The 26,596-nt window shown below is 42.9% G+C and overlaps 4 protein-coding genes across 8 annotated transcripts in view; 1 reads left to right on the top strand and 3 right to left on the bottom strand.

The window, feature by feature from the left end:
- The window catches only part of LOC125706587 (C-factor-like), a 30,393-nt gene extending 8,012 nt beyond the window's left edge, over nt 1-22,381 (top strand). Inside the window, exons 1-6 of one of the 2 annotated variants that reach the window (XM_048973327.1) lie at nt 16,991-17,447; nt 18,120-18,171; nt 20,245-20,432; nt 21,463-21,630; nt 21,919-22,029; nt 22,156-22,381. In XM_048973327.1, coding sequence (XP_048829284.1) covers nt 17,298-17,447; nt 18,120-18,171; nt 20,245-20,432; nt 21,463-21,630; nt 21,919-22,029; nt 22,156-22,269 — 783 coding nt within the window. In that variant the 5' untranslated portion in view covers nt 16,991-17,297 and the 3' untranslated portion in view covers nt 22,270-22,381. Of the gene's footprint in view, nt 1-16,990; nt 17,448-18,119; nt 18,172-20,244; nt 20,433-21,462; nt 21,631-21,918; nt 22,030-22,155 lie in introns of those variants that run through there. The other variant, XM_048973328.1, reaches the window with a different exon arrangement.
- LOC125706586 (C-factor-like) lies at nt 22-4,968 on the bottom strand. Its single transcript, XM_048973326.1, has 6 exons — nt 4,779-4,968; nt 3,465-3,516; nt 1,874-2,061; nt 1,055-1,210; nt 337-447; nt 22-220 (listed from the first exon to the last, which is right to left on the bottom strand). The coding sequence occupies exons 1-6, from the start codon at nt 4,944-4,946 to the stop codon at nt 107-109; spliced, it is 789 nt and encodes a 262-aa protein (XP_048829283.1). The 5' UTR covers nt 4,947-4,968; the 3' UTR covers nt 22-106.
- On the bottom strand, nt 11,212-14,341 carry LOC125706589 (C-factor-like). Its single transcript, XM_048973331.1, has 6 exons — nt 14,130-14,341; nt 13,794-13,845; nt 13,163-13,350; nt 12,619-12,771; nt 11,534-11,644; nt 11,212-11,417 (listed from the first exon to the last, which is right to left on the bottom strand). Exons 1-6 carry the CDS (start codon nt 14,277-14,279, stop codon nt 11,304-11,306), a joined length of 768 nt encoding a protein of 255 aa, XP_048829288.1. The 5' UTR covers nt 14,280-14,341; the 3' UTR covers nt 11,212-11,303.
- A 75-nt stretch (nt 22,382-22,456) lies between the features above and the next one.
- Nucleotides 22,457-26,097, bottom strand: gal (galanin/GMAP prepropeptide). 4 transcript variants are annotated; one of them, XM_048973333.1, is made up of 7 exons: nt 25,931-26,097; nt 25,633-25,713; nt 25,249-25,303; nt 24,346-24,417; nt 23,288-23,374; nt 23,113-23,184; nt 22,457-22,714 (listed from the first exon to the last, which is right to left on the bottom strand). In XM_048973333.1, the coding sequence occupies exons 2-7, from the start codon at nt 25,711-25,713 to the stop codon at nt 22,653-22,655; spliced, it is 429 nt and encodes a 142-aa protein (XP_048829290.1). In that variant the 5' UTR covers nt 25,931-26,097; the 3' UTR covers nt 22,457-22,652. The 4 variants fall into 4 exon arrangements, with proteins under 4 accessions (XP_048829290.1, XP_048829292.1, XP_048829289.1 ...); XM_048973335.1 differs by lacking the exon at nt 24,346-24,417; XM_048973332.1 differs by lacking the exon at nt 22,457-22,714 and having other exon boundaries at nt 23,038-23,184.
- Between the last annotated feature and the right edge of the window lie 499 nt (nt 26,098-26,596).

Genomic DNA, 26,596 nt, shown 5'->3' with positions numbered 1-26,596 from the left:
GAAAGAAATATTTAGCTAGTTTAATTTATTTCAGAATTAAACGGCTACAGCCAAGTTACAATAAAGAGGAATTAAGGAGGCGCACAAAATATTCCCAACGGAAATGTCACCAAGGCAGTGTTTTCCCTGCGTAGTCCAGATATCCTCCGTGATCCTTTTCAGACAATCCAGCAAGCACACTCAGGATTGAAGAAGCACTTTCTCCCACACTCAGCTCACCCTAAAAATAATAGTACAGTACACAGAATATAAGGGTGTGGATTATGCAGACGGTCCTGATGCTCACTAAAGAGGATCCACACGGCAAAACGCATCAAAAGAGCATCCATCACTCACCCGTGGCCCCCCCATGTCAGTGCGCACCCAGCCCGGGTGGACGGCCACGCAGAGAATTCCCTCCGACTCCAGATCTACGGCTAGACACCTCGTCACCATGTTCAAGGCTGCCTGTGTCAGGAACCACATCAGAAATGAGCAGGTTCTGATCAGCTTAAGAATAGTAACAATCGATACTTTATTGATTGTGAAATGTTTCACTCTTTCACTGAATGTTCTCTACATTAAAAATGCAATTTGATGATTCAAGATACAACTTTCCAAGAGAATTGGACCCCTGACACCTGAGTTTTTCAAAAAGTGAAATATAAGTACAACATAAAAGCTTTGTTAAGGTTTAATACAATTTTTATCTTATCATTTAATTATTTATATTAATTATTTAAAAATGAAATATAATCTTGGTTAGTATCATTATTTTTTTAATTATCCCTACATGTGTTTAATTGGTTGCCCTCTTTCTCCATCTTGTTTGTATGACTAGTGGTCAGTCAATGAAAGACCTCACCATTATGGTATATGTTGAAAACTGGGTTTGGTTATATTCCTAGTTGCTGTTTTGGAACACAAATTATTCTACCTCTACATCTAACCAGTCTCATCCATGCTGCAGCTGAACATTCAGCACATAGCACATCAAAACACACGTTACAATTCATTCAAGCCGAGCAGAGGATTGAGGTGCTCAGATCTGATCCTGGAACAGTTGAGCGCTCACCTTGGAGGCCCTGTAGGGATAGCACTTGAATTCCGCCAAAGCTCCCCAGTTCAGCTGAATGGAAGCAAGAATGGAGGACATGTTGATCACAGCAGCTCTGTGGATCCCCATCCCAGAGCCACGCATCGCAGCTGCTCGCAGAAGCGGCAAAAAAGCCTGCAATAGAAAAATAACAGCCTTAAAAATCAGAAAATTAACTGACAAAAAATACTGTTATCAAGTTTTGGTAGAGACAGAGCTGTCCAGTTCATGCAAGTGATGGGAAATTTGAAAACAATAAACATTTGTAGATATATATATATATATATACGTAGATATATATATATATATATATATATATACTGTGTCCATTGCAGCTCACACACACAAACAATCACAGGCTACAGGCAACTTAGAGATACTAATAAACCTAATTGCATGTCTTCGGACTGCAGGAGAAATGCTTTCAATGGGGAGAAAACAGAATTTCCATATAAAGATTTTAGGTGGGATTCAAACCCCCAGGCACAGAGCTGTGAGACGTAGCGTTGGATCTAAGGGGTAGAGAGGGATGGCTAAGGGGGGCCACAGCTAGCCCAAGTAAATAAATAAACCCCCCGTTTGTCACCACATATCAAAATAATAAAAAGAAAAATATGCATTATTTTCTAGTGCAGTGCAGCCACCCTTAAAAATATAACTGGCCCTTGATTGTTACCCCAATCAAAATCTTCTGCTGACACCACTGGTAAGATGACGATGTTACCCCAAAAAACAATAAACATATATCAGTTAATTGTGCTTTCTTAATTACCAGAGGACCACACAACTTCTTCGTACCTTAGTGACCATGAGAGGGGCCACAGTGTTGCTTTCATATGTCTTCAGCATCTCCTCGGCTGTCACCATTTCCAGGTTGATAGTCTTGCCGACGGCTGCGTTGTTTATAAGGCAGTTCAGCCCCTCGGCCCCCAGCAGAGATGACGCCTCCTCAACGGCAGCATCTATACTGGCTTGACTGGTCACATCTTAGAGGATGATAAAACACATTCATTACGTTCTTAGTGACTCAAATATCAGGTGGTCCCAAACATTTCAAAACTGAGCCTGAGTTTATTTTCCCTACCTTTGGAATCGATTCCAATTACAGTTTAGATTATACATTAGCAAGATGACGTTTTTATTTAAAATCATCTTAACAGTAATAATTTTACTTGATAGTAAACACTTTGTAATAAACGTAAATATTTATTTGAAAATACTATTCATTTCCTCATTTTAAAATCATACACAAGCCTTAAAATAAAAAAAATATATTTCCAACCTATAGCCCTAACTATTGTTATATCAATATCCTACGCTGATTACGTTAAATCGTTGCTAAGCTTTCTAACAAAAATGAACTATTTTAAGTATGCCTGAGCATCTGCCCATTTTGCCATGAACACGATTACTTTTTATTTAAAAGCAGCTTAACAGTAAATATTTTACAATGGGCATTTTGTTGTAAAGAAGCGTTCCTTATTTTGAGACCCTCCCCCACACACACATGTTGGTGTACCTATCTAAATGGGGACCATCCATTCATTTCTATGGGAAAACCCCTAATCCAATATAGGAAGGGAAATGCGTTGTGTTATGACATAAAATGACTCCTTCAAGAAGCTGAATTATCATTTCTTTAATACTATATGAGTTGTACGAGTTATTCAGAATAATCAAAAAGTTTATCTGCCGCAGTTAAATGGTCTTATCACACTGAGAAATGTGAGGTTTGCACACATTATAGTTTGAGCCTCATCCATCTTCTGTAGCTGCTTGTACTGTTCAGTATGTCTGGAGCCACCAGGTGCCATCTATCCATCCATCCATCTATCCATCCATCCATTTTCCAACTACTTATCCTACTGGGGGCAGGGAACAACCCAGGATGGGGGGCCAGCCCATCGCAGGGCACACTCACACACCATGCACTCACACATGCACACCTACGGGCAATTTAGCAACTCCAATTAGCCTCAGCATGTTTTTGGACTGTGGGGGGAAACCGGAGCACCTGGAGGAAACCCCACGATGACATGGGGAGAACATGCAAACTCCACACACACGTGACCCAGGCGGAGACTCGAACCCGGGTCCCAGAGGTGTGAGGCCCAACAGGTGCCAGGTAGTGAAAAACCCAGGACGGGGCACCAGTCCATCACAGGACACACTCACACACACCATTTACTCACATGTATGTGTATAAGAGGCGGTTCAGGCTTTTAAAGGGCCAGCGGCAGTCGCGGTTCATTCGCTGAGAGGACCTGAGCTGGGAGTGGGCCTTACTTTATTTTGGAAAAGCATTTTATGCAAACAAACAAAGGGAGTTTAATATTATCATTTTTAGGATGGTAAAAGTGTCGACGCACCACTTGCGCCCTCTACTTACCAAGTGTTACAACACGGATGCTGGGGTGCTCTTTGACAACTCTCTGAAGGTCCTAGAATTGCAAAGAAAAACCTAATTCAAGATACATTTATCCAGTCTGCTTAAGAGATCAGATAACTAAAAAGCCCCTTATATGGAGCTCCTTGGGTGTCATGGTATAAAAAATATTGTATCGTACTAATTCATGCTCTCGAGTTACTAATTCGTTCTCCATAGATGTCGACTTAGTATCGATATAAAATACCTGCAGGTATCCCACCTCTCCCGTAAGTTCAGGGAGTCTCCTGTTAATTTATAGGTCCTCCCCCGACACCCGCAAATGATGTGCGACATGTACGGAGGCTGGGGTTGCCTGGGCACCTGCCCATTTTGCCCAAACTATTTAATGTAAATTTGTGCATGAGCTCGACAGGCACTCTACAGTATTTTTTCATTTCAATTCAATTGTATTTATATGATGCATTTTCAGAACGTTTCTTTGTCTCGATGCGCTTTACATTATCCCTGCCAGGAAGCAAGTCAGAGGTGACAGTGGTAAGGAACAACTCGCCGAACCAAAACTCCTGCACGATAATGTGAGAGACTGAAATGGCCACGCAGAAAACAATTACTTAATTAATTAATTTATTGCTGCTAAAGGTGGTTCTGGAAGCTATTGAATCATGGGGTGTGCTTAGTTTGTCAGACGTGGTTTCTCCAATTTCCCTTTACTTTTATAAACAATTAAATGAGTGCATTCTGCCTATCCATTTATGTTTTAGCCTGTTATTAGTACAATATTAATGCATATAAAATGTAATTAAGTTCCTATGGTAACATTTGTGAAATTTTCTTCAGTCAAATTAAAAATGGTTGCCATTTAGGTTATCAAATTACTCAAATAATTCATGAACTAAGGCTAATTGGGATAGAAATGAAAGAATTTCAATACATCTAGTCGTTTAATCAATAATCACAATCGAATCAATTTACACACCTGGTACTGAGTACCCCTTTCTTAACCTTTAAACACCTGCCCCCCAAAAAGTCTCAGCACAGCCCTGATGTGCAGTGCCCTGGTGTGCAGTGCCCTGATGTGCAGTGCCCTGGTGTGCAGTGCCCTGATGTGCCCTGATATGCGGTGCCCTGCTCTGCCCTGATGTACAGTGTCCAGTCAAATGAACAGATCTAACTGCCAGCACCCCCCCACCCCCTCCCCGTAGGCAAACTTCCAAAATGTCATGATATATTATATTGTATTAATTATTGCTCCATGTATGTGTGTGTATGTGTGTGCATGTATATGTGTATCCATGAATAGAAAGGGTATAGTACCTCTGCAGCCGCTGGGTTACGGGCAGTTGCGATAATCAAACCTGGCCTCTCAGGCTTCTTCACCAAATCTTTGACCATTTGCAGCCCCAGGCCCCTGCTGGCCCCGGTTACCAGCACTGACCGACACTTGCTGAATGCTTCGCACATGGTTGCAGCTGTGCCACTCATACACTGCACTCACAATTTATGTGTTATGCAGATATAATGTTGCATTTCCTGTTTCGGTGTGGTTTTTAACCCTTCATTTCCACTGTCATTGAACTGCGTGCACAAGATATGCACAGTGATGACAATGCATCTGCGCAGTCCATGTGCACTGACACAGAAAGTCAGCTAGACCTGAAATCTGAACTGCAGGCAGTGAAAATTCTAAATTCTCACATTGTGCCAGTACAGTAACAAACTGCGGAAAACTGAAGTGTGAATTGGGCGTAATCAATCTAACTGCATGTCTTCAGACTGCAGGAGGAAACCTTTATGATGCAGAGAGAATATGGAAATTCCATCCAGAGAATGTGGGTGGGATTCAAATCCCCAACTATGGGGGTGTGAGATGAGAGTGCAAAGCACGATAACAAGCATACTTAGAAACAAAATACACCCCCAATTCCAAAAAAAATTGCAAGTAAAAACTAAAAGAATACAATGATCTGGAAATCTTATAAACCTATATTTTATTCATAACAGAACATAGAAAACATTTCACATGTAAACTAACTGCTTTATAACTTCATTATCCCGACTCTTCATTCAGCTCAAATAATATTGTACAGGTGCTCTGCTGGAACAATAGAGACTAATGACAAATTAAAAACACGCTACGTTAATGAACACAGTCGCATGCAATGTTACTAATGAGCTGTTATCCAATAGAATGGCGATGCATATAGTAGTATTGTAATTTGTCCATTATGTTCATGTTCATATATAACCTCCACTGCAATATAGACACTGTTTCACTTAATTCGGTACCCTTTGTGTCTTGTACTTTAAGTGCCTGCATTAAAACAAGAAAAGAAACATAGGCTCAGCTCATAGCATTGACTGAATTATCTGAACCATATACAGTACATGGCTCAGGTCAGATTGGGAAACATTCACTTGTACAGTGCATTACCATGACTACCACATGACCAATCACCCGGTATCCCAGTGAGTGAGCCCCCCCAGGCTAACATGTGGTCCACTTCTACCCTCTGAAAGTGCCCATCTGTCTGGTATCGCCAGGTGCTACTCTACGAGGGTGTCCACTTAGCCTGGACCAGCCACTCGGGATCTCAGCAATGAGGATCCTGTAAGCCGGATCACCCTCAGGGAATCGTGCCACATGGCCATAGTTTCGTAACTGATGCCACCCTGAGCAACACATCATTCAGTACAATGTTAAACCAGTGTATCCATGGTGGTCAAGGTCACTGGATAGTGTCCCTGTCTTGCAGCCATATAGCAAGACAGGGAACACAAGGACTCTAAAGACTTGGACATTTGTCCTCTTACAAAGATATCGGGAACGAATCATATGACCCACCCCCCCCCCCCATGCTCTCCAAATTGATCTACTGACTTTATTTATGGGAAGAGTCACCAGAGACATGAATGTTGCTGCCAAAATAAGTGAATCTTCGGACGAGGTCAATGTTCTCTAAGTAGACAAACAGATTGGTGATGAGGTTTGAGGTCATCAAAGGCCCAGACAATCGCTCCAGTCTCTTGAGAGCCTCAATCAGAGCCTATACTGATTCTGCTAAGATCACATCATTTCTGGCAAGGTCAAGATCTGGAAAAATCTTTCCCATTAAAAGATGCCCCACAGCCACTGGACCCTAGGACACTGCCCAACACCCAGTCCATGCCAGCACTGAACAGAGTAAGAGCAAGAACACACCCCTGATGAAACCCAGAATCCCCTGGAAAGAATACAGAGATTCCGCCTCCACTCTGTACAGCACCAGAGTAGAATTTAGTGATTAATTGTCATTGTTGACACACGACAGCACACAACAAATGCGTTCTCTGCATGTAACCCATATGAGACAATGTGACATAGCAGGGGGCAGCTAATTCAGCACCTGGGGAGCAGTGCTTGAGGGAGGTACCTTGCTCAGGGTACCTCAGTGGTGCCTTGCTGGTTGGGGATTTGAACCTGCAATCTTTCAATTACAAATGCAAGTCCCTAACCATTAAGCCACCACTGCCTACAAAAAAGGTGGAGTGGGAACAGTGGCCAACGACTTAACCTGTTAAGCCATGTGGCAGCTTCAGTATAGGCTGCCCATGATAGCAACTTCCGGGGGGATCCAGTGAACGCCTTGCGAAAATTGACACAAGCTGCCAAGAACCTCTGCCAATATTCAATATGCGCTTGATGAGAACCCTCAATGCCAGGATGCAGTTGATGGTAGACTGTGCTGACCGCTGATGGGCAAGCGAGTGATCATGGAGCTTGTTGAGGATGACCCTAGCAAGGATGCAAGGATGACACCTGTCTCTTAAATGGAAGCAAGGATTGTCTGCAACGCCAGAAGGATATCCTTACCACTGGCCTGGAGAAATTCACTGCGGATACCACGGTAAGCTGCCTCACCATCTGTGCAATCTCAGTGATCTTGGGTGGTTCACAAGTAATAGGGGATCAACCTCAAAAACTGTGGACCCAGAGATGTACAACATCCTAGGTGAAGCATCACTTTAAAACACCTGCTCAAAGCAGCACACAATTGCAACAGTTGCTGTTTTAAAGCAGAGCTATAGACAGCAAAGAAGTTTGAATCAATGACACTTTGAATCCCAATTTAAATTAATTTTGGCTGTAGTCGAATAGTCAATTTTTGCTTTGTAAGGCTCCTGAGTGAAATAACCTGGAAGTGTCTAAGTGGCAACCATAATGAAAGACTTTGAATTCTCTAAAATGCTAGTTCTTCAATGCTTCCTATCTTATCTCCATCGATGTAGGGTACGCTTCAGATATAATGCCATCCCACAATGCCTTGCAGCACCAGGAGTTAAAGCGATGCACTATCAGCACAGATCATAATCAGCATATGTAACACAAAACGGAAATCTATCATTAAAGATGGATATGAGACGTTTTCAAAAAAAAATGATGTTTTTCATTCTACATGCCTGAAACTGCAAAATCAGCACAGATCTTAACAGGTCCTAATCAGCAGATCAAACACAAAACAGAAGTCTGTCTTTCATGATAAAGGAATATGAAACATTTTTAATCAGATGATGCAACAAAACTGAACCTGAAGAAGGATGATATGTAATAGATTTGTAAGCCTAACATCTTGCATAATGTGACTATTACTCTCATACAATAATTGGGATGTGTGTTGATAAATATGTTTGGATAGGAAGGTGCAAATGAGTGACCATTCTCAATGTGACTGTCAGTTTTGTGACTCACAAAACTGTAAAACTGCAAAAATTCAATTCTAACCTTGGTAATTAAGTAATATTTTTCACCATATTTTTCATGTTTCTATAGCCGGCATGAAACAACACAGTAACAACACGTGGGGTGAAGATACACGTTTTTATAGTTAGTTTTCAGAACATGGTAGATTCACACAGCAGACCAACGTCAATAACATCAATAACAAAATGCAGTTGGATTCTCTTACCATGTATTTGGTATTTCCTGCACTACTCCTACTGTTGTTTTTATGGGAAAAAAAAACTGGCAGATGTGGTTTCCAGAACTTCACTGATATAAGTACAGTAGAATTTTACTACTATTATGGTATAACAGAGTGCATAACATAATTATTTAGCAGGACTGAAAGAAAGTTGAGGGTGGCATGGTGGTGCAGTGGTTAGCGTTGTCGTCTCACACTTCTGGAACCAGGGTTCGAGTTTCCACCAGGGTTCCAGATGTGTGGAGTTTGCACGTTCTTCTTGTGCTGTTATGTGGTTTCTGCCCACAGTCCAAAAAAACCCACAGTGAGGTTAACTGGAAATATCAAATTGTGGGTGAGTGGGTGTGCCGTGTGCCCTAACAAGAGGAAAAAACTAGCTGGTCCAGTAAGAAGAGACTCTAATAGTCTATGAAGTTGCCACTCACCTCGACCCAGTGAAGGGACTGCATTCAATGTGAGCTGAGGTGAGGAGGAGAGCTGTGTTGAGTGTGTTACCACTTATATTAACAGTCCAACACTTAGCACTTGAGGATAAGGGTATGATGTTATGCTTATAAGATACTACTGACTTAGCCATTGTAAACCATGTCAAGACTATAGTATTTTCTAAAGCTAGCTCAGAGGGTGAAACTGGTTCCTTTGTAAGATCACCTATAACAGGTGTGTCAAACTCCAGTCCCGGGGGGGTGGAACCCTGCACATTTTTGGGTTTCCCCTCATTTAACACATCTGATTCAACTCCTTGTACTAATTACTATATAGGTCTTGAGCTGAATAATGTGAGGTGGAACAGGGAAAGAACTAAGCTACACAGGGTTCCGGCCCCCCAGGACTGGAGTTTGACACGCCTGACCTATAATGTCATCAGATAATGCTAGCAAGGCACATGGCTTATTAGCGATGGATAAAACACCAGTGGGTCCTCACAATGCCCATGATACTGCCACAGAGAGATTGCACCTCAGCTTGGGAAGGGTGCAATACTTACTTTGCTAATATAACGTCACCATTCCTGGTTCGGGACATGCAAATAGCGCATTACAAACATACATGCTATCAGAACCAACTACGCATAAGGGCAGCTAGGAAGAGCTTCCAATGAAAGCCCAATTACAGTCTTGTTACATGGGAGCAAGAACTCTACAACAATACAAGAACCTAATAAGACAATTCAAAGGCAAATGATCTCACCACAATATATTTAGCCCCTCTATCTTCTCCGCTGAGTGGTCTTGAGAATCCTACAGTTCTCCTCAGAACTGGATGACAGGCAACACAAAACAATAGGATCATACGCCTTTCATGTTGGACGACATGAGTCGAGAAAGCACTCTGGACAGGTGTGAGGTGAGGTAGTGTGTAATAATGGAATAACACCAAAACAACAAAAGGCACTGGTGGCAGACCAAAGTCACAGATCAGCCCTCACAACACGCTTGGAAGTGGACAGTGCAGCTCTCCGTGGCAGCCAAAGCACCACGGTCCTGCGAATGGAGTGAAACGCCATTCCGGAGGTGAGAAGGGCCACTTCAGACCGTGCATGAAATCGAAGGAGAAGTTGTGTTCCCCAGGAACATCACAGGTGGCGGCAAGCCGATCAGAAAGAAGTATTCCTCTTAAGATCAGCACCAGAGCTGATGTTAGTTCTAGTGTAAGTTGCGTTTGAGGATCTCTTCAGCCATGATGTTTAACCTAATTCTCCAGGTTGCTGCACTACCTTTGCTGGGACCAGGGCAAGAGCCACTGCGTGTTGTTGTGGTAACCAGTTTGCTGCTAAAGGAAACAGGAAATAAGGGCTTCATGCTTACACTAAGAAACTCAAGGTTCAGTCACATGGAAGCACTTGGTTGCAGCTTGTGACCTGCCAGCTTGTATTTTTACTTGGTCATTTAGATGTTCATATAAGCCACAGTGTATGAACTACTAGCTGGTTGGGTAACCCATAGGGGGGAAGAGGCCCAGACACTTGGGAAATGAAAGGATAGATCAATGTCAACCATGAACTGAAATCAAAGAAGCAGGAGATAAAATCGGTGGTATTGCCCATCCCTGCAGCTTATTTTCCTGCAAGGCAGGTTTGTACAATTTTTAAGGCATTGCCACTTTTTTCTCTGTGATGGATACCTGCACTCAACATGCGTCGTACCACTTGGAGAGGGGTCATCTTTGATTCACTACACGTGCAATTGACCATGCCAGTTCAACTAGCAACATGGATACAAGAATGACAGGTTATTGGCAATTGTAAGAACTTCAGAGTTATTGAGCATGTGAATGTCGACGTTGAAAGTTTCACGCCAGCAGATGAAAATGATGCACTGGCATTCATAACGCGCTGAAAAGGGTCATTTTCAGTTCCCCTTCATCCCCCCCCCCCCATTAAGCACGCCAACATATTTAAAAACGATGTTTGTTACATCCTTTTTTTGATGTTTACCCAACTGTTATGCTTGCGCTGCAAACTTGCCGCTTCGGCAAGCAGCTCGGGGGGGGTGTGTTTCATAATAAAGCCATTTCAACATTAACTGCGTTAAAAGGGTGTTGAGGAAGTTTTGCCAACATTGACAGATCCTTAGTTGAAGCATACAACGTGGAAATCAGCATTACATTCTCTGCCGACTGAGCATTCCTTCACACAACGCTACCTTAGGGCCTGGGAATGTTCCCCGTTAGCTGGAGAAGTAGAAACGTCAAAGCTAGTCAGTGCTACCTGATGGACCATGGCTTTGCCATATATTTTTTTTTTTTTGGCATTTATTTAGAAAGTATGAATAATCACAGAAGTCAAATGAATATCTAGCGAGTCATTTATTTCAGAACTGGACATTTACAGCCGGATAGCAATATGAAGGAGGCACACAGAATATTCCCAGCGGAAATGTCACCAAGGCAGTGTTTTCCCTGTGTAGTCCAGATATCCTCCGTGATCCTTTTCAGACAATCCAGCAAGCACACTCAGGATTGAAGAAGCACTTTCTTCCACACTCAGCTCACCCTACAAATAATAGTACAGTACACAGAATATAAGGGTGTGGATTATGCAGACGGTCCTGATGCTCACTAAAGAGGATCCACACAGCAAAACGCATCAAAAGAGAATCCATTACTCACCCGTGGCCCCCCCATGTCAGTGCGCACCCAGCCCGGGTGGACGGCCACGCAGAGAATTCCCTCCGACTCCAGATCTACGGCTAGACACCTCGTCACCATGTTCAAGGCTGCCTGTGTCAGGAACCACATCAGAAGTGAGACAAAGCAGAAATATTAAGCTGATCAGAACCTGTGTTCTGAAATGGTTTACTCCGATTCATTTCTATGTATGGAATATTGCAATTTACTATATAGGGAACTGGTGAAACTCTGCTTAAGATGCTGACCTTTATAAAAAGCAAAGGGATAAAGGAGAATATGGACGTGAGCATTTTGTTTAACACTAAATATTTACAACTGTCATCTTCAGTGATCACTGGTACCATAAAATGTTGCACTTTGCATTGCAAGCAATTAATTCCCTCAAAAGTTCCTTTCATAGAAAGGAAATTTACTTGATAGGTAATTAGTCTTATTTCACCAAGTCCTGATATTTTCAAAAAGCAAAATTCAGAATATGCAAGAATGTGGATGTCACCCCATTTCATGACTGTTCATGATTAATACAGATTCAAAACTGAAACATCAGGGTCTGAGATCATTAGTATTCTTTTGATTTTTGTTTTTAGAAAAGCCTACATTTGCATAATAAATTGCTCTTTGGCCATCTTGTTTGAATTACAAGTAGCCAATTGACAACAGTGGTCCCCTTTGCATTGCATTATGGTACATGTTCAGCCTGGAGTGAGATTTGCCATTGAGAATCCAAGCTGCAGTACAGAAGAGTGAATGCACTACATATTGTGGCACTTCTGGAACAGGGACTGATTTTGAACACAAGCCATGACTCAAAACCGTTATCAAAGCAAATCTTTAAAAATTGGATTTGTTACCATGCCATGTTATCAATAGCCTGTAACGATTATATATGTATTATATGTTCATGGGGTTTACCATTTGAAAACCAAGGTTGATTATAATCTCATGCGCCGTTTTAAAGCACATCCTTGTATTAGAACAAACTCAGCCCATAGCACATCAAAACGAGGCAATTCGTTAAAGTCGAGCAGACGGCCGAGAGACAGATCTGATTCTAACAGGCTCACCTTGGAGGCCCTGTAGGGATAACACTTCAATTCCAGAGCTCCGCAGTTCAACTCAACAGATCCGAGACTGGAGGACACATTGATCACAGCAGCCCTGTGGATCCCCATCCCAGAGCCACGTGTCGCAGCTGCTCGCAGAAGCGGCAAAAAGGCCTTCAACAGGAAAGAAAAAAAAGCACCCAGAAATAAACTACTATCAACTTTTGGTGAAGAGAGTTGTCCAGTTCATAAAGGTGTGGGGGAGTTTGAGAACAAACATCTGTCAGTACACTGAGCATAAGGAACAAAAACACCTTCGATGGGATGGCAGTCAATCACAAGCAGCTCAGAAATGAGTCAGCTTGATCGCATCTCTGGACATTCGTCACACAGAGAATATGGAAATTCCATACAGAGAATATTGGTGGGATTCAAATCCCCCAACCATGGAAGTATGAAAACAGTGCCACACACACCCATTGCTGCAAAGAGGGAAAAAAAAAAACCACACATAAACAACTCAGTTATTCAGGATTTAAGTGCCCAGAGGCCCACACAACTTTACCTTAGTGACCATGAGAGGGGCCACAGTGTTACATTCAAATGTCTTCAGCATCTCCTCAGCTGTCACCATTTCGAGGTCAGTGGCCTTGTGGACGGCTGCATTGTTTATGAGGCAGTTCAGCCCCTCGGCCCCCAACAGAGATGACACCTCCTCAACGGCAGCATCTATACTGGCTTGACTGGTTACATCTTAGAGGACGATAACATTCATTTCATTTTTGGTGAAAATGTATTAAAAACGTACAATAAAAAGAAAAAGCACTGCGCGATAAAAATGCAAGTTCCTAAGGATGCCTACGGAGTTGCACGCTTCAGTCGCCTTTCCACTTGTTCCGCCATTTCTGGCGATTTCTTGTGTTGTATCGATAATTCGATTTATAATACTTTTAATATGTCTATACGAGGATTAAGGTCAATTTTATAGTGCAGGGTTTTTCCAGAGTAACTTTGGGAAATTTTAACTATGCATCAGGGCCCCGGTTACAGCTTCGTTTGTTTACGAGATCTTTCACTTAGGCTAGAAAGAACAGCTAAAAAAAAAAAAAAGAGAGGGAAGCTATTGATTACCCTTTTTCGGCATAATACGAGTGCCGATGCACCACTTGCGCCATCTGCTGGCAGGATCAACTTACCAAGTGTTACAACATGGACGCCTGAGGACTCCTTAGCAACTCTTTGAAGTTCCTAAAAATATATATATAGTAATTCAAGATACATTTATCCAGGTTGCGTGAGGCGATCAAATATCGACCTAGTATCCCATACGAAATGAATGCTTGTATGAAATACTACTCCGTGATGACCCAAACGTCACATTCTAATTCCAAATTCACCTGCTATAAATACGCTGTGACAAACTGAACCCACTAGAAAACAATATAGTCTAGAAAAAACATTATCATTACTCTTCTGAGCATGATCAATTACACAACAGTGATGATCTGTATGTTAGAGAAAGACTAAGGTACCTCTGCAGCCGCTGGGCTACGGGCAGTCGCGATAATTAGCGCCGGTCTTTCGGTCTTTTTAGCCAAATCTTTAACTATTTGCAGACCGATGCCCCTGCTCGCCCCGGTTACCAGCACTGACCGACACCCGCTTAATGCTCCGCTCATCATTAGAGCTGTACTAGGCACACACCGCACTCGCAATGTATTGCAAAGAAAATAATAATATTGCTCTGTATGCGTGATTTATAAAGGCTGGTTCATTACTGCGGACGAGCCACAGCTTACCGCTGTTATGGCGTAATTTTCGTCACAGGGGTCGGAGCGGAGATGGCTTTTGCAGGCCGCGCACTTGGGCTCAAAAGTCGTGGACGGTCCACCGCAAATGCGACTGTACAATTCATAAAGCAATAAAGGAGATTACGTTGCGTCTACTGTATTTAACAGATGTGCTTGTCCAAAGCGAAGTACACGTGATGCTTGTTTTAGTAAAATACTTATTTTTAATATAGGCCTATACCCGATATGGACAATAGTAAAGGCACAATTAGCCATTACACCTACAGGAACTTTTATGACACCCCATTCTAAATCCATTGGCATTAATACGGAGTTGCCCCCCGCCCCCCTTTGCAGCTATAACTGCTGCCACTCCTCTGGGAAGTCTTTCCACAGGATTGTGGAGTGTGTCTGTGGGAATTTTTGCCCATTCATCCAGAAGAGCATTTGTGAGGTCAGGCACTGATGGTGGACGTGAAGGTCTGTTCTAATTCTATGCCTTGAACAACATGCCTGTGAGGAAGACCACCCCCCCCCCTCCTTAATAACAGGTGCTGTGTTTGTCCACAGCTGGCGTAAGGAGAACTTTGCTGAAAGCAAACCCACATAAAGCTGCTGGACCAGAAAACGTACCTGGCTGAGTGCTCAGAATGTGCGGACCAGCTGACAGGTGTCCTCATAGACATCTTCAACATATTCCTCAGCCAGGTGATCATCCCAAAGTGTTTCAAGGCTATCACCATGTTCTACAGTGGAACCAGTGAGTCTGAGTCCTGACCAACTGCATCACTGCCTGGTTTGGGAACAGCGATGCCACTGAGCACAAGACCCTACAACAGATAGTTAAGGCAGCTGTAAAAATGATCAGGACCCCTCCACTCTGCATGGAGGACACTCTCCTTGAGCTCTACATCCACAAGACCCCTCCTGCCCTTCATACTCTCACTTTGTTCCCCTCACATCTAGCAGAAGGTACAGGACCATCGAAGCTTCTCTGCCAGCTTCTACGTCAGCTTTTTCCCCAAAGCCATTCAAGACTCTGACCTCTTTACCGGCCACATTATAAACCTGGATTACCACCAACACTAGTCACATAAGTCAATGTCCAGTGGACATTGTCCAGTGCAGCACCTTTTCCTACATCTGTGGTATTGCTACAATTGTTGTATTTAATTTATTTATTCAGTTTTTAAGATCAAGATCGGTGTTGCCACCGTATCGTCAGTGTATGTTTATCTATTTATATGTATTAGCTAATATTCTCCCGCCCCCCCCCCCCCATGTGTTGAACTTGTCTTGTTTACAGTCCTTGCACTTTATGTATATGGGTCAGTGACAAATAAGGGTTGACAAGATGAGCAGTTCAAAAATCTGTTAAAATCACGCGTCCGGTTTGTTTAACTGTACATTATATATTCAGGTCTATTTCATTTCACCTTGTATGTTTGTAATGTGCTATTTGCCTCACTTGTACATCGCTTTGGTCAGAGGTACAAGTAAAATAAATATAATGTAATCTCGTTTCTGCATTATGTTCCCCTCCCGTTGAAAAATAGAATCGCTTTTGCATCACAGAACGAACCTTCTGAGTTGATTAGTTTTTCTTGTGGTATGAACCCTTGTCCGTCGCCCCCCAAACACGGGTCTCTGCGCCCGACTTTCGTAATAAATCACGCCGCAACAGCTGTGGCTTGTGGGCAGTAATGAAGCCGATTTTATAAAACACGCTTAAATTGTAATTCCAACATTTTCTCATTATTCTGTAGTTAATGCAATATTATATTATTTAATAATATTAAAATAATATTTCTCTGCATTGCGAGTTCAACGTGTTCATGGTATAATCTGTCCCAGGGACGGATTACGGACCGGGCCAGCGGGGCCGCTGCCCAGGGGCCCTTGGGGTGCAGGGGGCCCGTGGGGCCCCTAGCCCAAAACAATTTGCAACGCTTATCAACAATGTATTTTCGTTTGTCTATTTTAGAGGGCCTACATTCTTTGATCCTCTGCCTACAAGGGCCCCTGACCCTATACGGAGGGCGTTTGGCTGCCAAGGACCCTTGAATTGTGGTGGTGGTAGTGGGGGGGGCCCTCGCGAACGTTTTGCCCAGGGGCCCACACAACCCATAATCCGTCCATGATCTGTCCGACATCAACGTCATAAAAGAGGCGTATTTCTGATGGAAAGTGACGTTTATCGTGACGTTTTCTTCCGAGTTCCGAGTTGGGGAGAAATAATCGAACGCGTAGTGTTACCAACTTAGTGACTTTGTCTCTAGATTTAGCGACTTTTCAGACCCTCTTGACGACTTTTTTTCAAAAAAGCGCCTAGCGACTTTTGGACAAACCTTAGCAACCTTCCAAATGTCGCCAGTACTGTCCTGTAAGCGTGAGGTCTTGCTTTCCCGGTACAGTTACTCATCTCCCTGTGTCTGCTCTGATCAGTGAGCGCTAGGTCCGGCTGAAATAAGCAGCATATTCCCATTACTGCACGGCAGCTGACATAGATGTGAATGAGCTGCGCATGTGCAAACGGTGTTGCCACGGACCAATCACTTACCTGCTTCTCTTTTGCTTGAAACAAAACTATTTAATTTGACCGTTTCTTCTTATTTTTTCTTATTTATTTATTTTTTCTTCTTATTCCATTGCAGAGGATGTAACTGCTGGTTAATAAGTTCCGTTGTGTTGTCTGACAGAAAATATGTAACGTAATTGATAACAGTTTTATATTGGACACGTGAGGAAGGATTAGGGAAAACAGGCAGAATGCAAATACGACGTAATTACGTCATCAATATGCAAATACACGCATGACGTCATCTAGCGACATTTGGCGACTTTTCGAGCAGACTTTAGCTACTTTCCATTGAAAATAGTTGGCAACACTGCGAACGCACCATAACTCTAATGATGAGCGGAGTATTAAGCGGGTGTCGGTCAGTGCTGGTAACCGGGGCGAGCAGGGGCATCGGTCTGCAAATAGTTAAAGATTTAGCTAAAAAGACCGAAAGACCGGCGCTAATTATCGCGACTGCCCGTAACCCAGCGGCTGCAGAGGTACTTTACTCTTTTTCTAACATACAGATCATTGCTGTTGTGTAATTGATCATGCTCAGAAGGGTAATGATAGTGTTTTTTTTTCTAGACTCTATGATTTAACCGCTTTATTTTTAGCTAGAAAGATCAACAAGATGACCTGTTTCTGGTGGGTCCCGTTTCTCACGGCATATTTATAACAGGGGAATTTGACAATAGAATGTGGGATTAGTCCATGCCAAATCAACCAGGGGCTCCATGGGCATCATTCCTGATTTTGAAGGAGTTGAGTTGAGATAGTTATATTTTCAGCTCTCTAGCATGCTTAGAAATGAAGATATGGTCTCCTGAAAACCCTTACAAATTATATGCGCGATTTGCGAGTGCAAAAAACGGGCGTGGCACCCAAATTTGAAAGGGCCATAACTTTGGACTGCATCAGAATTTTTCAATAAAACTTTCAGGAAGGGAACTTTTCATCAAAATCAGGAATGATGCCCATAGAACTTTTCTGGACATTGGTTGATTTGTCACGGACTGACCCTGTGACGTTTGCGGTCATCTAAATAAGACACGGAGTAATATTTCATATAAGCATTCATTTCGTATGGTATACTAGGTCGATATTTGATCGCTTCACGCAACCTGGATAAATGTGTCTTGAATTACGTTTTTTTTTTTGGAGATTTTTAGGAACTTCAAAGAGTTGCTAAGGAGTCCTCAGGCGTCCATGTTGTAAATCTTGGTAAGTAGATCCTGCCAGCAGATGGCGCAAGTGGTGCATCGGCACTCGTACTATCCTGAAAAAAGATGCTATTGATATCCATCCATTCATCCAACTGATTGTCCCATTCAGGGTCGCGGGCGGCTACGGGCACAAGGCAGGGAACAACCCAGGATGGGGCGTCAACCCATCACAGTACACAGTTGCACACGATTCACTCACACACCTGTGGGCAATTTGGTAGCTCCAGTTAACCTCAGAATGTTTTTGGACTGTGGGGAAGGAACCGGAGTGTCAGAAGGTAACCCCACGATGACACAGGGAAAACATGTAAACTCCATGTACATGGAACCCTGGCAGAGACCCAGAGGTGTGAGATAACCGTGCAAACCACTGCACTTCTGTGCTGCACCCGCTATGATTTCCCTTCTTTTTACTTTTATAAACCGCTACTTCCAACATAAAAGTTCTGGCAAAGGCAGGACCCAAAGGATAGTTGAATTTACCGGATAGTTAAATGTCTTGAACTGCATTTCTTGCACTTCTTCCTTTCTTGCACTTAATTATTCATTTTATACATGCATTAATAGCTGTTGTAGTAGTTTCAATCGGATAATTGATACAAGAGATCGCAAAGTAAATGCACTCAGTGACAAAAAAAGTTAAGCATCCAGATGGAGTGGTAGAAATTAAATGAATCTGCATGTGGTAAAAGGTCAACGATTCTCAATGATTATAATATCAGATCAAATGGGCAACTCAGTTGGCAGTATGGATACACTGCTGGTCCCATGTCAGTAGGGTGTAGCACCCCCTCATCCCCCCACCCCCGCCTGGATCCATGCGGCAATTCGTTGCGGAAGGGAGTCGTACAGCCGTTGTATCCTCTCCTGCGGCAAGTCGGCCCACAGCTGTTGTAAGTGGCCCTCAAGATCCTGCAGATTGGCGCTGGGTCTTCCTTGACGTTTAAGCTGATCCCTCACATGATTGGCTGGGGAAAGATCGGGGGACCTGGCTGGCCAGGGGAGGTCCTCAGCATGACGCCGACAGTTCATAGACGCGTGTGCTGTGTGTGGACGGGTGTTGTCTTGTTCAAAGCTGGTAGCATGGTGCTTGTCTCAGGAGGGGTAAGGCATGCGGACGCAGGATATCACTAATGTAGGGCTGTGCCATCAGGGTCCCCCCTCCCAATTACTACCAGAGATGACCTAAAGTCATCCTGGTTCCCCATGATGCCAGGATTAACGCTGGTCAACGTTGGCAGGATTGGTCCTATCCCCTCTGCACCGCCATTTGTGCACACAACGGTCATCTGTGGTAATGCAGAACCGAGATTCATTGCTGAACATGTATACAGTACAACACACTATCGGTCTATGCCTGCCGGTTACAGCACCACTCCGAATGCAGACATCTGCACTGGTGTTAACAGCAGCCTACGTATGAGATGGTGAACCCGTAGTTCAGTTGATGCCAGTCGTTGGATGGCAGGCCACAGATGTCATGGGGTTCTGTAATGCTTGTTGCACAATACGACCCTTGGTGTGGTCTGTCTTGGGCGACCGGAACCTTCGCGACGTGTGTGGGTGCCCTTGCATACCCATTGGTTCCAGCATCGGGCGACTGACATGTACATGAGCCACATGCCAGGCAATTGTATGATACGACCACTCGACCTCATGCAAACCCGCAATGCGACCCCTATCCAACTCCCTCAAGGTCTGGTAATGCTGCCTAATGCGTCTACGAGGCGTCCTCTGTGTCTGGTGACTAGACGTCGAAATCGAATCATTTACATACCCATCGCTGGCCTGCACATGTCCCAGATTACATCCAAATCAGACCATTACTTCTGGGTGCTTAACTTTATTTTGTCACTGAGTGTAATTGCTTAACAAGTGGAAATAGTACAAAGTGTGCCGCTCATTATGCATGCTCAGGAATTGACATTTGCAATATCCTTGTTTTTGTTGTTTAGTGTACATTTTTAACAGACTATTGTATTTTTATACTGATATTTGATTCACTAAGATTTCTGTGTCTGTTATTTAGTCACTAAGAATGTAATGAACGTGAGACTTATCGTCCTCTAAGATGTGACCAGTCAAGCCAGTATAGATGCTGCCGTTGAGGAGGCATCATCTCTGTTGGGGGCCGAGGGGCTGAACTGCCTTATAAACAATGCAGCCATCGGCAAGACTATGAACCTGGAAATGGTGACAGCTGAGGAGATGCTGAAGACATATGAAATTAACACTGTGGCCCCTCTCATGGTCACTAAGGTAAAGAGTTGTATGATCCTCTGGAAATTTTAGAATACACTATTAATAGATATATGTTTTGTGTGACAGTGGATCTGTGGGTAGCCCTGTGGTCTCACACCTCCATGGTTGTGGATTTGAATCCCACTTGCGTTCTCTGTATCGTAACGGTTTCCTTATGTAGGTCAGAGAGATGCAGTTAGGTTGGTGACTAGGGGTGTGGTGGTACATAAAATTCACTGTTTGGTGCAATTTCAGTATAGCAGGGAAAACTTTGTTTTGATATGTTTGCTTGTAGTAATTAAAAATAGTAAGAAACAGCCGTAATCCAAAGTTAATGAAACAATAATAAATAATAAATGAATGAATAATAATAATACATTTATGAATAATAAAACTAAGACATACTTATTTGCACTTGTAAAGATAAATGTGCTGAACTACATCCTGTTTAAATTCCGTGTTCTCTGCTACTGAATATGGTCACACATCTGTAGTTATAAACATCCTTGTAGCCTTATAGTTTTTCCGCCTGGTCTGAATTTCCCGGCAGAAGCACCTTTAATGCCACTGGGAGACTAACTTTCAGTGGCCGTTTTTGCCTTGTTCCGGTCGTACACACACTTGAATGATTCCGTCTCATGAGTTAGCACGTTGGATGTATTTCCAGCAATATATCCAGGTCAGTATAACAGAGCCAACAGTTTTGGTCTTAACTACTTTCTCTAGTGCTCGTGTAATTTATTGGAAAACCAAAATGTTCCCAAACTGCCAATAGCCAACCAGCATCAGCCAAAACCAAATCAGCTACAATTACCATAATGTTCTCTGTGCTGTACATTTAGATTCTGCCTGTCCATAAATGTCTCCATTCATTTCATTGTGCGTATTGAACCGAAAATGTACTAAATGGCCTGTTTTAATATGGACAGACGTTTTAATTTCCCAACACCTAATGAACTGAACAGTTCTGTCTCCACCAAAAGTCGTTAATGGTATTTTCTTGTCAGTTCATTTTCCGATTTTTAAGGCTGTTTTTTTCCTATTGCAGGCCTTTCTACCGCTTCTGCGAGCAGCTGCAACGCGTGGCTCTGGGATGGGGATCCACAGGGCTGCTGTGATCAACATGTCCACTGTTCTTGGTTCCATCCAACTCAACTTTGGCTCAGTTCTGGGACCTTTGGCAGAATTTAAGTGGTATCCCTATAAGGCGTCCAAGGCGAGTTCTTAACCGTCCAGAAGCAGATCTGAGGCTTTCGTCTGCTTGCTAAGCTTGAATGAATTGTGACTTTTGATGTTTGTTTTAATACGATGGCCAACAGTGTCAAAGGGTCCTAAGGTCCGGAGATTTTAGTAACTTTAATTCTATGGATCTAGGGAATCTTTATATAGCAAAATTACGTTTTTCTGTGTAGAGGGTATTAAGTGAAGCATTTTGCAATGGAGCCATACAAATATTCTTAAGCTGATCAGAACCTGCTCATTTCTGATGTGGTTCCTGACACAGGCAGCCTTGAACATGGTGACGAGGTGTCTAGCCGTAGATCTGGAGTCGGAGGGAATTCTCTGCGTGGCCGTCCACCCGGGCTGGGTGCGCACTGACATGGGGGGGCCACAAGTGAGTGATGGATGCTCTTTTGAAACGTTTTGCTGTGTGGATCCTCTTTAGTGAGCATCAGGACCTTTGGCATAATTCACAGCCTATCTGGGTATTCTGTGTGGTTGTGGGTTTATTCTCCTCTAGGCTGACCTGAGTGTGGAGGAGAGTGCTTCTTCAATCCTGAGTGTGCTTGCTGGATTGTCTGAAAAGGATCACGGAGGATATCTGGACTACACAGGGAAAACACTGCCTTGGTGACATTTCCGCTGGGAATATTCTGTGCGCATCCTAAATTCCTCTTTATTGTAACCTACTTTAATGCTGTGCCTGCAATTGTGAAATAAATTAAACTGGCTCGATATTCAGAGGATATTCTGGGATTGTTTACCTTTTTTGTAAAAATGTTGGGGGGAAAAAAAAGCAGTGGAAGGAGGCAGTGCTGTTAAGTAGTTTTATTGATGTTTCAACCTTTGCATCAACCGAAGAAAAATAAATCAATAAAACTGTCTCTGTATGGTAATAGAGACGGTAGTGAAGGAACCAGCAGCATTTACTATGAAAGGAAGAGGACCGAACAGACGGCGTGGAGCCAAGCAGTGAAATCCGAGGTCCGGTGTAGCTATGTACAGGTTGGCACCAGATTAGGGCTGACCCAGCTCATCTGATGTGAGCGAGGAGGGCAAGTTATCAAGGGCTCCCATTTCTGAAAGAGGAAAAGGAGCAAGCCGGTTGGTGACTGTTTTACAAGTAGAAAGGTAGCTTTATGATTAAATAGGTTATGGTAAATGTGTCGGATGAAGGCGGTTAAAATATCAGCAATGTGATCTTGCGCAGGCTGCCACTGTTGCTTCCTGTTCTTAGATGTTCACTAAGTTCATGCTAGAAGTACTAGTGGTTTTGCATGTATCTGCATGCAGAACAACATGTACAGTACCGCTGCCATCCTTTCTGTGATGGAAGGCAAACCAAACTGGTTACTGTGTAATTGCCATTTGTTAAATCTGGAAAGTCACAGTACTGGTAGTAAAATATGAACTTATGGAATTTTTCCACACGCACTGAAATATGATGACAATAGTGATGAAGGTGCGGTGATCGTACCTTTCAGCCTCAGGTAGGATAAGAAGTCAATGATGGTGTGTATTTCATTCTCATTTGCTATTCTCAAAGGTCCTGTAGAAACAGGTCACAAAATGACCATAAATATTGGCCTATAATCTCACATGAATGATGTCATAGCTGTCCTTCAGCACATACTCTTTCCCATGACATTCACCTGATTTGAAGTCGTCCTCCGTGAGCAGGTCCCTCTTCCCCGCTAAGCCGTGCTTGTCGCTGAGGCCTCTGTGGCTGTCGATCGCATCTGTCCACAAAAGAGAGCCACAGATAATACACCTGGTCCACCTGGTGACACCACCTCTCTCCCCACCTCCCCCCCATTCCTCTGCTCTATCCGTGCACCCATGACTCTCAGACAGCATTTTAGGGAAAAGGGGGGGGGGGCAAAGCAACCTGCAGGCCTTGAGTCAAAGAAAAGCGTTCAGACTGCGTGTTCGACAGACGCGGGATTGAGGATGCAGGGAAACGTCAGAAGCAGACAGAGGGTGTGGAGGAAGGATTTCACACATAAGTAGAAGCAAAAAGGCTCCACTGAGGTGAACTGGGCAGACGGAACAGGAGAGGACTGCAAACCCGACATCAAGGCCCACCTGCACCTCACACTCCTGATGGACACATAAAGACACAAAGGTTTGCAGGAAACCAGACAACTGTGGTCGTCTCTGCATCCTTATTTCACAAACTAGGACTTACGCTTTCGGGCAAATCCTCACCTGCCTGCTACTGAACATCGACGGATTCTGAAGTTGTAATCTGTAACCCCCCAGTTTAAGCCCCTTTGATTGTGAGGTCCTCAACATCCAGATTAGGACAGTGAATTACAGAGATTAAGTACCAGTAACGCTAAATAATGTCTTTATCAGTCACATAGCTGTTGTTTTAATGCACCACCAAATGCGAATGTTTCCCCTCCAGCTCTAAATGCTTTTTCTGGTTCAAACAATATGATGGTTTACCTTATTATAAGAGCTGTCAGAGGTATGCATTCACAAAGGTAACCTAAACATTAAAGCCATTTTAAAATATACAGGGGGTGTACTATGCATCAGTGTGTTCTAGACGCCCATCTCTGTTAATTTACCCCTAAGGGCTTTGGGCTGTGATTCACCGGCTCCATGTCACACAGGCCACACACACTAAAGTACAGACACAGAAAGCAGCGCATCATGGAACAGATTCTCTGTTGACTTCAAGCGACCTGCAGGAGCATCTTACATTCACCAAGCAGCTCCTCTCTCCCCCTTGCACTGGGAGTATCCTTAATCTGTATTAGGTGCTCAATACGACCTGAAACAAAGGGATGATTGCGTTTGTCCTGGGCTTTAAACACTTACTCCGGTTAGTATTTTTAGCCTTTTATGAGAAAAAAAAAACACGTTTCAGTCCTTTGCGAAGGCTGAGACCGAGCCGATTCAGATGCTCAAGTGCAAAAGTCATCTTCCCTGGAGGTTACTGGAAATGTGCTCCACTGGGAAGCAGCGACGGCAGTTCTTGTGATTTTTTTTACACATTTTCTCCCAGTGACATTGGCTGGCTGTTTGTCTCAATTGCTGGTCATAACATAAAACCTCATTCACGCAAAACCACGCTTTATTCCCATTTCTCGCAGTTTGGCTATATATTTATAATCTTTATCAGAAAACAAGATATCGACATGGTATCCTCTGGACTTAACTCTTAAAAGAAAATTGCTTTTATAAAGAATTCGGATAAACTGCACTCCTACAGTGTCCGCAATTCCAGCTGGCAGCACTGCACCTCTGTAAATGTTCTGTTTCCTTTACGGTCAGCAGCAGAGTCATTAAAAGACTGATTCTACTGCACCATGGGAAGAGTAATTGTGCACAGTGGGAAGTTCACTTTTCACATAGATACACGTGAAAAATAAATACAGGAGAGAAATGAGGACACTTCCAGCTAGGCTCCATAGGCAACTGTCCATTTAAAAAAAATGTAAGTAGACGGGCATTCTTGGGGAAAAAAGCTCATGCAAAAAAATCACTGAAAATATATATATAAAGAATAAAAATCAAATTGCTGAATGATTTTAATGAGAGGAGAAGACACAAACAGCAACTGTCTGCAAATAGCAGGTCATGTACTCGCTGAGGTACTCACGGGGACCAAGGAGATAGCCAGCGCTGTTCAGGGTCCAGCCTCGCTTCTCTTTGGCCTGGCATGAGGGAATCAAATAATCAATCTCCACAGAGCTTTAGTTTTAAAATCTTTGCTTTCGGATCAATTTATTTTTGTGGCACTTCTTAAACCACCCCCTACTTGTGCATTATTTTAAGACTGAATACGGAGATATTCAAATACAACCAATTAAATGCAATTTTTTTTTCTTTCCAAAGCAAAGTAGTAAACTTTAGCAGGCCTGTTTGAAAATTTAAATGATCTATAGCTTAATAATTTCTTGGTTATGAATAGTACTTTATATTGCGATTATTGCTGTTCTTATAAGTAGATGACAGCATGAAAGTATTGTAATATTGATCATACCGCAATCACTAATCCGATAGTCTCCGACAGCGTTGCGCAAAAGACAAGGAAAACGCAAACAACACCGACAGACTTCTGCATCTACGGAAGTGAGAAAGGAAGACGAAGCTCAGTCGAGTGTTTCCTTCAGTGAATATCATCATGAAAAGTAGTAATATCAAGAGACACTGAGAATTGTAGAGAATTGTACACTGAATCACAAAGTTTGTGTATCGGAATAATTTTCTGCAAATCTTTAAGTATTCTTGTTATTAGTAAAAAAAAGAAAAAAAAAGAAAAATTGGCATCTCAAACTCACCTTGTGTGATCTTTAGCTGGTCCGTCGAAGAAAAATTCAGAACTAGGAAAGTTTAATCTTTAGGGTCTGATTATCTCTTAAACATAAATATATTATCTGCATAAAATAAGACTTTCAAAATGTGTATTCCTGGGAGACCGTTTCCATTCTGGTTTGCGTACGCCTGATGTTCGCTGGGACTGGATGGAAGGAGGGTCGCCTTTTATTTATCCTGAGCTGTGAAAAGCACCTGTTGGCGCGGTTTGCGTCACTACCTTTATTCCAGCCATTAGTGTCAATACGTTAAGAAGACGAACAAATTACAATAATGAGATCAGATTTTCCTGAAAATCACTGAAAATATAGAGATGGAACATACTTGGCATATTACGTCAAATTATAATAATCATAATTCATAAAAGGAATCATGTTACGAGAGCCTGATTTCATCTGGGTCTTAAGACATACTACACCTTTGATTAAGTGTGAGGGATATTTACTTTACATTTACGTGAATTTATTTCACGGTTGCTTTTGTCCAAAGCGCCGTAATAGGAGGCAGATAATATGTATATCATAGGCTTACAGCCGTCGAGGAGCCAACTTCTGTGTGAGACCTGCTATATAGGCTGGGTTTCTATAATAAATGACCCGTAATAAGTGCATCAAGTAAGTATTCGAGCAAAA

This window comes from Brienomyrus brachyistius, chromosome 13, assembly GCF_023856365.1.
Source record: "Brienomyrus brachyistius isolate T26 chromosome 13, BBRACH_0.4, whole genome shotgun sequence".
NCBI classification, from domain to species: Eukaryota; Metazoa; Chordata; class Actinopteri; order Osteoglossiformes; family Mormyridae; genus Brienomyrus; species Brienomyrus brachyistius.
Note: the sequence above shows the minus strand (reverse complement) of the source record. Positions and strands in the feature narration are given on the sequence as shown.